General features: G+C 38.5%; 1 protein-coding gene across 1 annotated transcript; it reads left to right on the plus strand.

Moving 5' to 3' along the window:
- Nucleotides 1–1,738: 1,738 nt before the first annotated feature.
- Nucleotides 1,739–3,046, plus strand: LOC148011892 (uncharacterized). The gene has a single exon (XM_087670574.1). It carries the CDS (start codon nucleotides 1,803–1,805, stop codon nucleotides 2,694–2,696), a length of 894 nt encoding a protein of 297 aa, XP_087526700.1. The 5' UTR covers nucleotides 1,739–1,802; the 3' UTR covers nucleotides 2,697–3,046.
- Nucleotides 3,047–14,424: the final 11,378 nt, after the last annotated feature.

The raw sequence follows: 14,424 nt of genomic DNA on the forward strand, positions 1-14,424 counted from the left end.
AAATTTTCATGAGAGGTTGTAGCTTGAAATTGTGAGTTTATAACATAAAAGTAGGTAAATGTATAGATGACTATAAAGGAACATGTTAAAGTATGAGTCTTAGGTAAGGACTTTGGCACCAATTTGGCATTAAATTCTTTAGGGAGATACTTGAAAAGAAAAACATTATTGGTAACATGTTTTTTTAAGGGGTGCCTTCTTATTTGCATGCTTACCCTAAATGTGGTTGATATCAAGATGCCTTAGGGTATATCCAAGATTTGAGATTTTTGACCAGAATGGACTCAAAATTGGAAATTAGGAAGACTTGAAGTGGCCATTACTTTACCATAAAAGCAAATAAAATGGTTAGTGAAAGACATTCTTTACTTAAAGTAACTTTATATTCTTTTTTTAGTTTTCATTATAGAAGAGAGATACAGATAGAGAGACTACAAGGGTGAAATTTTCTGTAAATCTCTTTTATCTCTATCATTCTCTCTAGGGAGTGCAATTCTCATAAATTTGATAATTAAAAGAGAATGGGGAGTAGTTGATGAAGCCGAATAAGATAATAGCGAGGACTAGTTACTCATCTAGCTTTTAAGCACCCTTCACCCTTACCATGTTTTCCACAAACACCCATCCGTAGTAGAAAGAAAATGATCACACATATATGTTGAGGGGTTAGATCATTGCCTTTGCTCCTCCCTTCCCCATCATTATGTTAACTGTTAGAACAAAAAGGGGAAAAGAAAGAGAGAGCCCATAAATTCTAACACTAAAAGGAAGGGCTTGTGACACCCAAGTTCTAGCACTTAGAGCACTTGCTTTTTTATTTGTTCCTTTGGTTGTGATGGTGATGTTGATTAATTTTCCTCTTGAAGAGAACCTAAAGCTCCTAAGGGTTGGGTCGCAACTAGCATTTGTGGCAATAGGAGGAGATTTGGAAAGGGAGACTTGCTATTCGGTTGCACAAATAGAGACTTACTAGGGAAAAGAGAATTTAATGTCTTCTGCCTTGTGCTTGATTGGGTGATTGGAGTTGAGATGTGACTTGACTTTGGGAGATTTTTACGACTTGACTTTGTTCACAATATAAGTGGCATTTTACAAGGACAAGCTTGGATTTTCAACCCCTTACTTTGGAAATCCAATCGGGAAAAATTGCACTAAAGGATGCCTTCTCATGTCATATGCCATGGGATCAAAATTGCAGCCTTAAAGCCGCAAAATATCACGTAATTCTTCTCAAATAGATAATGCGCGACTTTTCAAAGTATAAGTCGGGACGATGGTGCTAGAGTCTATAAGATACTTCGCTCTGACTTTGAATACGTGCATGAAGTCGGTGGACAATGGATCATGGAAGACAGCCGGTGAGCGTGGAAAATGAGCACGCCGCGACAGAAGCCTACCCTCCCTCCCTTCCACCCATGATGATGATGATGATGAGAGAGAGAGAGAGAGAGAGAGAGAGAGAGAGAGAGAGAGGGGGAGGGAGGGAGAGGGAGAGAGAGAGCTCCTAGAGTCCTAACAAAAAGAGAAAAACGATGTCAGTAAAAAGCGCCGAGTCGTAGCTGTGGACTCGTGGAGGTAGAACATGGCGTGCCGAGAGAGAGAGAGAGAGAGGGAGAGAGGGAGAGAGAGAGAGGCTCTGCATGGCTTGCTGTTATACAATCGTGTGCTGATATTAATGAGGCTTGTTAATTAGCTAAAGTACGAGGATATCACCTCATCAGGGCTATTATATAAAGGACCCAAGCTACAGCAGGTCGACAGGAAACTTCGCATCTTGCAGCTCTCTCTTTCTCTCTCTCGTCATGGATATTCATGCGATGGGGCAGCCTCCAGCTGCCCTTGTTCGTCTCGGCCTGCAGCTCTTCTTGCTACTCGCCTGCGCTTGCAGCATGCAGGGAGTGCTAGCCCACTACGAGCCTTCTCCTTATTACTCAAAACCACCGCCGGTCTACACTAAACCGCCTCCTCCGCCGTACCAGAAACCGCCACCAGTCCAAACCCCTCCTCCATACCAGAAACCACCCCCGGTTTACACCCCTCCGCTCTACCATAAGCCGCCACCTGCCTACAGCCCCCCTCCCTATCACAAGCCGCCTCCCGTGGCGAGCCCTCCGCCCTATCACAAGCCGCCTCCTGCCTACAGCCCCCCTCCCTATCACAAGCCGCCTCCCGTGGCGAGCCCTCCGCCCTACCATAAGCCGCCTCCTGCCTACAGCCCCCCTCCCTATCACAAGCCGCCTCCTGCCTACAGCCCCCCTCCCTACCACAAGCCGCCTCCCATGGCGAGCCCTCCGCCCTACCATAAGCCGCCACCTGCCTACAGCCCCCCTCCCTATCACAAGCCACCTCCCGTGTATAGCCCGCCACCCTATCACAAGCCCCCACCTGCCTACAGCCCCCCTCCCTATCACAAGCCACCTCCCGTGTATAGCCCGCCACCCTATCACAAGCCCCCACCTGTCCACAAGCCGCCGCCACCAACCTACACCCCTCCTTCCAAGCCGCCGAGCCACAAGCCTCCGCCCTATCATAAGCCGCCTCCATACCACAAGCCTCCTCCTGTCTACACCCCACCCTCAACCTCTCCCCCCTCTCACAAGCCCCCGCCTGTACACAAGCCTCCCCCTTATCATAACAAGCCCCCTCACACCCCCAAGCCTCCTAAGTACTCCTATCCGCCGGCTCCCCATTACTAGCTGCTGGCTATTGCTTAGCTTTTGAAGCTCTGCATTCGGACCTATCACTAAAGCAGACGACGTCATAATGGTGTACACTCTGCTGTACAAGTTCATATCATAATTTAACCAATAATGTGAATGTTTACACACGCGAAAGGGTGCATAATCTATCCTTGAAAGCGTTTATTCTCATGTAGATGTAGATGATGATAGACGGAGCTTGGACTGGATAGTTTTTTTCTTTTTTTTGCCGACATTGCTAGTGGGTGTACTCGAATTACTTTCAAGTAAATGAAAGTCCATCGTGTTGATTCTTTTCTTGTTTCAAATGCATTATATAAACGAGTTATTTTCTTGGTCACTCTTCACTTATGTTGTTATCCAAATTGTGTGTGATGAATACCCATGATCCTATATTAAGGTATTGCTCAAGGAAACTCTCATGTGCCTTGCATTACATAGCGATTATCCTAACACCACAAACCATAGTCCATGATATTGTATAACAATGAAAAATTAAGAGAGCAACATTGCAAGATCTCCCATGGTATACGTGTCTTTTGCACCACATGTCATGAGAATCATGCACATATTTTCACTACCCAATGGCTAGACAACTCTAAGGTTTCATTTTCTAAGTATGGACTTTGGTGCGATAACAATCTTTTGATGTTCACTCATGGGTGTTGCGTAAGCTGCCATCGATGAGCGCTTTATAGCTAGATCATCCTCATCTATTTTATTTTCTATGTTGGATTGGTATTTCACATATTTGCAAGACATGTAATGCAATCATGTTTTCCTTGTGATCCATGGTTGTTTTACCCTCCGAGATCACAAAGAATAATGTACATATGATTTCATCAATGAAGTTTAGTCAATGTTTTTTTTATCCAAGTGTTATTGCTCATACTTATTTTGTTTAAAAAGTTTGATCATCTAATTCACAATGTAATTCAATTTCTTTTAATAATAATCTTAATTTAGCCTTAAGAATCTTTGGTCATGTGGATTGTACTTGAGGACTAACATTGTGATAATATTGTCATAAGTTATTTTCATGATTTCTATTAGTGTGGTTCTCAAAGAGGTGATTCCCTCGTGGTTGGAGATCATTCAATCCACCCTAGTTGTAGTGACATTAAAAACTTCCTTGATTTCTAGTCATAGTAGCTTGCAAATCACTTCTTATGATCTTTTCTACTTGTCCTTACAATATTGCTTTCTTTACTAGAAGACCCTAGGTAAATATTTCTATTTGTTTACTCAAAATTCTTCAAAAAGAGAGAGATTGTATAAGTAACAAAAGGACACTCCAACATTTTGATCTCCAACACTACAAGGGACAAGGGTATTGATCAATGACATAAAATTTCCTTGAGTTTTTGAAGCCATCTGTTAAATAACATTCAACATGGTATAAGTGACATTCAAATTTTGAAATTCTTTGAGAGAGTGAACACTTACACATCAAATGATTGAAGTGTCTTTTAAGCATAAGGCTTAATGAATGATATTTTTATCACTTTGTATGCAATGATTTATCAAGATTTTCATCACTATAGCAACATCCCTAGTCAATCAATAGGCCATAAGCACGGATCATGGCAAGTGTAGTTCACTATTACCTATGTGTGTGTGTGTGTGTGTGTGTGTGTGTGTGTGTGTGTGTGTGTGTGTGTGTGTGTGTGAGAGAGAGAGAGAGAGAGAGAGAGAGAGAGAGAGAGAGAGAGAGAGAGAGAGAGAGAGAGAGAGAGAGAGAGAGAGAGAGAGAGAGAGAGAGAGAGAGAGAGAGAGAGAGAGAGAGAGAGAGAGAGAGAGAGAGAGAGAGAGAGAGAGAGAGAGAGAGAGAGAGAGAGAGAGAGAGGTATTGGTTAATTAGAAAGAGTGAGGTACTAGTTAATTAGAGAGAGTGAGGTATTAGAGAGGGAGAATGTGAGAGATAAAGGACTAATTCATGCTCATGGTTTAGTTGTCAGTTCGTGACCCATCATGAGCACTTGTGCACACCCCTTTAGATCTGCATCTCAGTCCACTCAATTAAATCTTAATATCACTTTGCATAAATTGTTGGTTTCATAACTTTCTCTTTTGTTTCTCAAGTTGTTTCTTATTTGTCACTCTTATTGCTTTCTCAACCAGATTTTGCTTATATTGATTGGTAATTGTATTTTCTAATATCCTATTTTGTATAAGACTTGAATTACTTTATAAAAGCTTAACATCCATTATCAGCTCTAGAAAACTAATTGCTTTGGAGTATTTTTAGATACATAATGTTAACAAAAAAGTATCAATGTCTATTTACTTAATATGGAGATGTAAAAGAATATATCCATTATGGTCAATATTTTATCAAGGCATAAATAGGACATAAACAAATCAAAAGCATGACTTGAGGAACTATTTGTAGTATTGTAAGTATATTGTATCAAGAGGAATTACAACTTTAATTTTACCAATTTGAGGGTTTCTTGACTCAAGTTTGATTAACTGCACCTCCTCCCCTAGTCATCTTATGTTCATCCTAATAGAGCACCCACATTTAGAAGTATCGAGGTCCTTTAGACCCTTGATGCTTATCATTCATTTTGATGATTTCAAAGTTATACTATGATATCACAATATTAATATTGCAATATTGTAGTATACCCATTGTATCCTTTCAGTATTAACTTTATTTTTTATAGAAGATGAGGAACATTATAAGAGCAATATTAAGATTTATGGCACTAAAAACCTTGACCTAATCAATAATACTTGGACTTAAACTCCACCTAGACCTTGATTCAATCTATCTAAGCACTTGCACAAAAATCAAGGAACCTTTACATGTATGATGACAATAAGCAATCCAAAAATAAATATCATTATGAAAAATTTGGACTAGAAAATGGACCCTTAAATAATATAGTTTAAGATGTGGGCCTTTTGGATTCTCTAATAGGAAGGCAAGATATTGACTTCCACGAAGGGTGAATTTTCTCTCTCCAAATCTTGGATCTTTGATTTAAAAAAGAGGCAGTGGGGGATTTTAAAAAGAGATAATGAATAGTACGCAAAATTTGAGTTTCTCTTACATTGTATTCTCCCCTCTTTTTGTTGAATTTTCAATATAACTTTTTTTGCCTTACACTAAATCAATTTGATCCAAAATCCTACCAACATACTACTTTCTCTCTCTTCTCCATTCTGGTGAATTTTCATCTCCATTGAAGCTCTCTAGTAAGGGTAATTAGGTTTTGAGTGTTTTGCTTACCTCTCCACTTTCTTCTCCTTATAACAATAGAATCTGGGAAAAATATAGGTGCCCATTTCTCTTTGCATTTTTTGCTGTTTGAATTTTTATGCTATTATTGTTGTCTTATTGCAGAGGTTGTTTTGGATAGGAGACATACATGCTCATGTGTGTGTGTGTGTGTGTGTGTGTGTGTGTGTGTGTGTGTGTGTGTGTGTGTGTGTGTGTGTGTGTGAGCGCATGTTGTGTCTCTTTTGTGTTGTGTTTTTAATAGACTTTGATGTTAGTTCTAATTGTTGTTGTTTTCTTTGTACATGCTCATTTGGAGCAAGAGATGAAGATCTCTCTCTCTCTCTCTCTCTATATATATATATATATTTATTTATTTATTTATTTATTTATTTATTTATATCTCTCTCTCTCTCTCTCTCTCTAGTTTTTCTTTGTTGCAATCTTTTCAATATATCACGATGTTAGTGGCTTGTTATTGTATTGCAAAGATAATCTTGGGTGAGTTTGCATAATTGCTCATCTCTCTCCCCCTCTCTCTCTCTCTTTCTCTTTGTTATTTTCTTCTTTCTACTCATTTTAAAGTATATTTTACTGTGTATATATTAACTCTTGCTATTATCTATTTGTAGAGATCAATTTGGACAAGATTGCATAGGTGCTCATTGCTTTCTCTCTCCCACTCACTCATGCACACTCTCTTTTTTCCTCTTTGTGTTTTTTCTTTTCTACTATCTTTATAATAGATTTTGATGCTAGTTCTAACGTTTAGATTGATCATTGTTACAGTACTTAACACAAGGAGACCAGAGAATCTATAACTCTAGGTTTTGATAAGTAGTAATTCAACAAATCAACTTATATGTAAATTCTGCCAATTTTGTGTTACTTTTATTCATGCAACTATCTATATATTTTTTGTTAAAAGAGATTCATTAGTTGAACCGTCTAGTCATAGTTTTCTCATGTCTATCATTTCAATAGGTTTTGATGATCATAAGCTTCAAATCTATTATTGTCACTACAACCAATAGAGTAGTGCATATATTCTACGTTATAGGCAAATTCTTTATTTTATATTACAAGAACTCATGAATAATTAGTTATTTTGGTTATTATTGAAGTGCTATGTTTTGTGATATACAGGTACTATGTAAGGTTTTGGTGAGGCACAAAACTCTTGATTAAGTATTTTACTATTTTGAGTGATTCCTTTGTGTTGGATGATATGGATCTATTAGAAGTTAAGGTTCAAAAATCCTCTAATTTGTTGGTGTCCATTTGGATCTCCGTGCCAATTGGCTATGATCCATGAAACTCGTGTATCATATCGTCCATATAATGCATAACGTGCTGAGTCATACAATATCTCATGTGTTGATCCAATGTGCCTATTCAAATTTACATGCCATGTGGTTGCTATCCTTGTATCGACTACTCTTTAATACTTAGGTTTTTATGCAATGTATTGAGTCATATTAGATTCCTATTCAATATAATGTGATTTCGTTTTGCAAAACTCTCTAAGTATTCTTGTCCTACTCTTTCCATTCTATTTCATGTGAATGGTATGATTAAAGTGATGTTTGAAAATTGAATCTATACTTTATGTCAATGTTCATATCTATATGCATTCTGATATCAATGTTTCTGTATGTTTATACAAAAGTACATCTACACAGAGCAAAGTCCGAGAAAAGAACAATGTTGAGCAGCAGACAAGGTAATATCAGGATCTTATGTGATATAAAGAAGCCTTGGAAGTCAAGGAATAAATCTTCAGAAGAGAGGTTGGAGAGATATGCCCTCTACAGAAAGTTATGGAAGCTCAAAAGCAGGGATGTGTAGGCTGGCTATGGTTGCCAAGGTGGAGTAAGTGGAGATGTGTTGAGAGATGAGCTCATTAGTTGTGGACTTGAGCTTACCTGAGATTAAGAAGGATTGAGAGAGAAGAGAAGGGATTTGTGCCATGCCCGACTGTGCTCTGATACCATGTGAAAGACACGTGGATCTAGAGCATGGCAGATGCTATGGCGGATGGAAGATGAAGACCAAACTCATGATGACATAGACAAGTAGAGACAAACTGTTACACAAGTGACAAGTGTTACAGCTATATATATCATCTCTCACTTGACTTGGGTCTCACCTATATATACTAACTCTACATCAATATGAATCATTCTTTGGGAGCATGTCTTGTGTATCTCTCGCGTACTCTCTCTCTCTCTCTCAACATGGTATCAGAGCTATGGATGTGTAGCAACAACAAGGAAGATAAGTTGTTTCATTGTTTATACTTGATTGAATTCTTTGCATAAGTGATGATTTGATACATGAAATTGTTCAAATTAGAAGTATTAGTTAATTTTGTCTTTAAAAACAAAACCAGGTCCAGGTGCATAGCTCTCGTCGTGCTCTCGAATCCTATCAAAACCGCTTGTCAATCGGAGTTCTGGATCAAAAGTTATGACAGTTCAGGATTCAAGACAGCAATTCTGCTCAAAATCTGCGATTCTTTATTTAAAACTGTATTTCTAATTACAGTTTGTTAATCCCCAATTACAGTTTATTAATCGCTCGTCTTTGTTAATAATGTTGATTACGACAAGCAAACATCTTGCTATTTTTAGCGATGTTTTATTATCATTCACGTTCTTTGCTCGACCGAAATAGCACTTTTCTTATATGCGTCATCTCGTCTTGCACGTTACGCCTCTCTATTTCGGGCTTTCTTATTAGTCACTCAATACTTTTCGTCGTTCTTACATGCATATCCCTATTTTGATTGTCATGCGTCTCAACTACGCTCGTCTTGATCATGGTTTGCAGATTCTGCGATCTCATCTTATTTGTTTTCTCTCGACATACAGGCATGGCCAATTGCGTAATTGTTAACGGATATCCGTCTGGCCAACGTTCGGTTCCCTTCTTCCAAGGACAAGGCTTTCCTGGGTGGAAAGCAAAGATGATGCTAATTCTTGAAGGTGACGAATTATTTGATATTGTTTTGGGCGACCTGTCTTGCCCAGTTCAACCTATTGATGTGATGAATAACAATTCTGTGATTACTGATGGTCCATTATTTGAACAATGGAAAATTGATCATACTGATTGGATTCGTCGTGACAAAGCGGCTCGTCGTTATATATTGTCTGCACTTCCTGACTCACTTATGTTGGATGTCTTTCATCTGGAAACCTCTCATGCTATTTGGGAGTATCTTATCTCAACGTTTGAGAAGAAATCGGTCACCGAAATTTTATATCTCCAAACTTGTTTGAAGAATCTTCAATATAAGGTTGGTACCTCTATGTACTCTCATATCGAGGCTTTTAAAGACATTATCAATCAGCTTGGTGCTGCCGGCGCTCCTGTTGCTAAAAATCAGATTGTTACTCAACTTCTTCATACCATTAAAGATCCTTTATATGACAATATCATCACTATTTTGTCTAACAAGGATGATATCCACTTTGACAAAGCATGTATATCTCTTATTGAATATTCTCAACGTCATGAGCATCATTTGGAAAAATCTGATGCTGTTTTGGTCGCTCGGGAACAAAGGGATTTTGATGCTGCTTTTGTTGCTCGCAAGCGTCCTGCTTCACGTTTTCAGCAGGGTGGACGTCCTAATCCAGGTAGTAAATCTTCTCATCTTGCTTATCCTAACAAACATTGTTCTTATTGTGATAAGAAAGGTCATGTGGCTTCTGATTGCTGGGCACGTCAATATGATGAGGAGCATGGAGTTACTACAAAGCAACCTCGCTCGTCCAAAAGTTTTCCTCCTTGTGATTATTGTGCGCATACAGATCATCCATCTCGTCGTTGTTATAAACGCAGATATGATGAAGAACGTTCTCGAGCTTATATTGTTCAACAAACTACAACTGATGATGATCATACTCATCAGGAGCTCAATTTCGTCCATTATGATATCTCTCCAGAAAAGGTACTTCATGTTCATGATGGTTCTCTATTCATCGTTGATTCAGGTGCCACTGGAAACATGACATACCAATCGCAGTGGCTTCACAATTATCATTCTCTTCCTCTCAAGAAGTTTGTTTACCTTGCGGATGATACGACTTGTCAAGTCAAAGGAGTGGGTGATTTATATCTGGGGACTGTTTCATCCACTAGAATATTAAGAGGAGTTCTTCATGTTCCAGATTTGCAAAGAAATCTTCTTTCTGTTGCTCGTCTAGTTGATCTTGGTTTGTTTGTTGGCTTTGATCATAATCAGTGTCGTATAGAGAAAGACGGGCATACTATAGCAGTGGCTCCTCGACATGGTAATCTATTTGAGCTATCATTGAATGATACAGTTGCAAATGTTGTTACTGCCCCTGGAGATGCAGATTGCAAATTATGGCATCAACGATTTGCACACTCCGATTTTGCCAAAATTCTTGATCTTCATCGTCATGGTCTTGTGCAAGGTATGGATCTTAAATCTCATCCACGTATGGGAATATGTGAGTACTGTGCACTTGGAAAACACCATCGTTCGCCTTTCAACACTTCTACTTCATCACATTCCTGTGCTCTCTTGGATTTGGTTCATACCGATATTTGCGGTCCTTTTCCTGCCTCAAAGTCTCAATATCGATATTTTATAACTTTCATTGATGATTTCTCACGGTACACACATGTCTATCTTCTTCGACATAAGTCTGAGGCTTTATCTATATTTAAACAATACAAGATAAGTGTGGAGCTTCAAACTGGATTCTCTATAAAGACGCTTCGCAGTGACAACGGCGATGAATATGTATCCAATCTATTTGATGACTTTTGTAAGGATCAAGGTATTCATCATGAGTTTACAGTTCCTTATTCTCCTCAGCAAAATGGTGTTGCTGAGCGCAAAAATCACACGATTCTTAATGCTATACGTTGCATGCTTATACACTCTGGTTTGTCTCGAAAGTTTTGGACTGAAGCACTTCTAACAGCTGTTTTTATTCAAAATCATCTTCCAACTACTGCACCTGCTGGTAAAATTCCTATAACAATTTGGACAGGGAAGACACCTTCAGTCTCTCACTTTCGCACATTTGGCTGCATTGCTTATATTCATGTGCCCAAGGACACTCGACATAAGTTGGATCCTCCAGGTTTGAAGGTTATTTTTCTTGGTTATTCAGATCATTCCAAAGGTTACAAATTTTATGATCCTTCTTCTCAAAAGGTTATAATTAGTCGTGATGCTATATTTGATGAGAAGACTATGGGTGGCACATGGTCGTCAGATGTTTCAGATGATACACAATCTTTGCTTAGTGCATTTCCTTACTTGCTTTGTGATTCTACTAATTCTGATGATCATAAACCTCCTTCACCTCCAAAGAAGATTGATGAAAATTTGGAGATCTATGTTGATCTTCCTATTGAGATAGAGCATGGATTCTATTCTATTGAATATGATGTCTTTGATGATGCTATGTCTGTCCAAGAGGATCCAATATCGTATATGGAAGCTATCAATTCGTCTCAAAGGGATCAATGGCAAGAAGCTATGCAAGCTGAGTACGATTCTTTAATCTCCAAAGGTACATGGATTCTTACTGGACTCCCCCCAAATCGTGTTCCTATCAAATGTAAATGGGTTTATAAAACCAAGACCAAAGCTGATGGCTCGTTTGATAAGTTCAAAGCACGACTTGTTGCAAAAGGTTACTCACAGATTGCAGGAGTAGATTATCAAGAAACATTTTCTCCCATTGTGCGCTCCACAACTGTTCGTATGATTTTGGCTTTTGCAACACTATTTGATCTAGAAATTCACCAAATGGATGTTAAAACGGCTTTTCTCAATGGAGATCTTGAAGAAGAAATCTATATGGAGCAACCTGAAGGTTTTATGATTGCAGGAAAGGAGCATCTTGTATGTCAGCTTCATCGTGCATTATATGGATTGAAGCAAGCCTCTCGTGCTTGGTATATTAAGATTGATCAGTTCCTCACATCTAAAGGTTTTGTTGCATGTTTTGCTGACCCAAATCTTTACATCAAAAGGGAGGATAAATATTTTATTATTCTTGCTCTATATGTTGATGATACTATTCTTGTGTCAAATAATATTGCTTTCTTGGATGCTATGAAGAAGCTTTTATCGACTGCATTTGAAATGGTGGATCTTGGTGAGATACATTCTTGTTTGGGTATTCAAGTTCAACGACACCGACAACAAGGCATTCTTCTTCTTCGCCAGACAAAGTTTATTAATGATATTGTTAAGAAGTTTGGGTTGACAAATGCGCACTCTGCTAACACTCCCATTCTTTCAAGCTCTACCAAGGGTACATCTACAACACGCAATGAAGAATCAGCCATTCATCAACCTTTTGCTAATCTTGTTGGTTGTCTTCAATTTATTGGTTTAAACACAAGACCAGATATTTTATTTGCAGCTAACTTTTTGGGACAGTATCTTTCTTCCCCTTCCACTATTCATTGGAGTGCTGCAAAACGTATTCTTAAGTACCTCAAGGGTACTAAGGAATTTGGTCTTATTTATCGTCGTCGAGAGGATTCTTCTTTATCTTCTTCAACTTCTCTTGACCTTATTGGATATACAGACGCTGATTGGGCAAGTTCACACTTATCCATGCGATCTACAAGTGGGAATTGTTTCTTTGTAAATGGATGTTTGGTTTCTTGGTCCAGCAAGAAACAACGATGTGTTGCGGTTTCTACAACTGAAGCCGAATATGTTGCTGCATCATTAGCAGCTCGTGAGCTAGTTTGGCTTCGACAACTACTTGCAGATTTGGGACATCCTTCATCATCTAGTACACCTCTTCGATGCGATAACCAAAGTGCTATTAGTCTTACCAAAGACTATATACAACATAGTAAATCAAAGCATATTGCTATTCATTATCATTATGTTCGACATGAAGTCAAGAAAGGTTCCATTATGGTGGAGCATTGTCCCAGTGATCAAATGGTTGCAGACATCTTCACAAAAGCTCTTAGTGAAGCTCGCTTTAGCTCATTAAGACATGAACTTGGTATTGTTCCAAGTTCTTGTCTCACTGATTGAAGCATGTATCATTGTATTCAAGAAAACTTTCTAGTAAATCATTTTTTTTGTATCGTAGGTATGTGTAGGGGCTCAGGTTTTTCCCTTGTTCTCCCCAAGGGTTTTTTCACTCGCAACTAGAGACCTTTGTTTGAGTGGGGATGTTACAGCTATATATATCATCTCTCACTTGACTTGGGTCTCACCTATATATACTAACTCTACATCAATATGAATCATTCTTTGGGAGCATGTCTTGTGTATCTCTCGCGTACTCTCTCTCTCTCTCTCAACAACAAGTTGGCAGCTTGGACTCATAAACACAATCTTGTGTAGGACTGACAAAGACAAGAGATTTAACTAAAGGTACAAAGCATGATGACATTGTATTCATTCCATATGAAAAGTGGTAGTCAAGTACAATGCTTTATAGTTGTTGGATGGGTAGTAGTCTCCCTTTCTGTGCCTATGGGATTTAGTCCGCCTGCATGTCCTAAGCCCAAAAGAATAGGTGTGATTGCAAATATCTCAACATCTTTATGCTTGAATTTGGAATGGAAATAGTCATGTTGTTCAGGTTTTCCACACTCACACCTCACCTCCTCTACCATTCCGATGTTATGACCCTCCTCTAGGCTTGTGGACACTCACACAACAAATCTAGGTTCAAAGAAAGACATTGAATGCTTTGAGTATAGTAAAATAGGTTAAATCAAAAGGACTATTATAAATAGAAGAGAGAGTAGAAAGATAAGAAGAAGGATGACAAGGATGCTGACAAGAAAGAGGGAAAAGGAAAAGTGAAGGTTGAGGAAGTAAATTTAGTTAATTGTACATGAGGATGATGGTGAAGCATTGTTTGCTTCTAGTCTTCTTGTAGATGTGTTACTTGCATCAAATTAGCACTTCAACCAACACCAGATACTTAATTCTAATACTTCCTTTCATGTAACTACTTATAGAGAGTAGTTCTATTTATATGATAGCAGTAATTATGGATTTGTCCACCTTGGGGATGACTATCTATGTGACATAGTCTATGGAGGAGATATGTAGTTCTCATTTCAGAGTGGCTCTACCTTCACCCTTAAGAATATGTGATATTTGCCCAAGTCTACAGGGAGCTTGATCTCTATTGTTAAGGTTGATGACTTGTGGTATTTCACTACCATTCGTCATCAAAAGTCTACAAGGATTCACTTGTTATAGCTAGAGGAGCCAAATATGAAATCTTGTATAACAACCCTATCTATCATGCTTGATCCAAACACTTAGAGGTTTATTACCATTTCATTAGGGAAATGGTACTTGCAGGACAGATTGATCTACTTCATGTGAAGAAAGAAGACCAGGTAGCAGATATCTTTACCAAATCACTTGTGATAAAGAGAAATTTGTTTGTTTCAGGGAGCTACTTGGAGTACACCAACTAGTTTGAGCTTGAGAGAGAGTGTTGAGACTTC

The sequence above is a fragment of the Lygodium microphyllum genome, chromosome 28, assembly GCF_053477565.2.
Source record: "Lygodium microphyllum isolate KBCC chromosome 28, Lygodium_microphyllum_v1.1.10, whole genome shotgun sequence".
In the NCBI taxonomy this organism is placed as follows: Eukaryota; Viridiplantae; Streptophyta; class Polypodiopsida; order Schizaeales; family Lygodiaceae; genus Lygodium; species Lygodium microphyllum.

Excerpts from the sequence above, each read along its gene's own strand:
- LOC148011892 (XM_087670574.1), top strand. The coding sequence starts at position 1,803 with ATGGATATTCATGCGATGGGGCAGCCTCCAGCTGCCCTTGTTCGTCTC.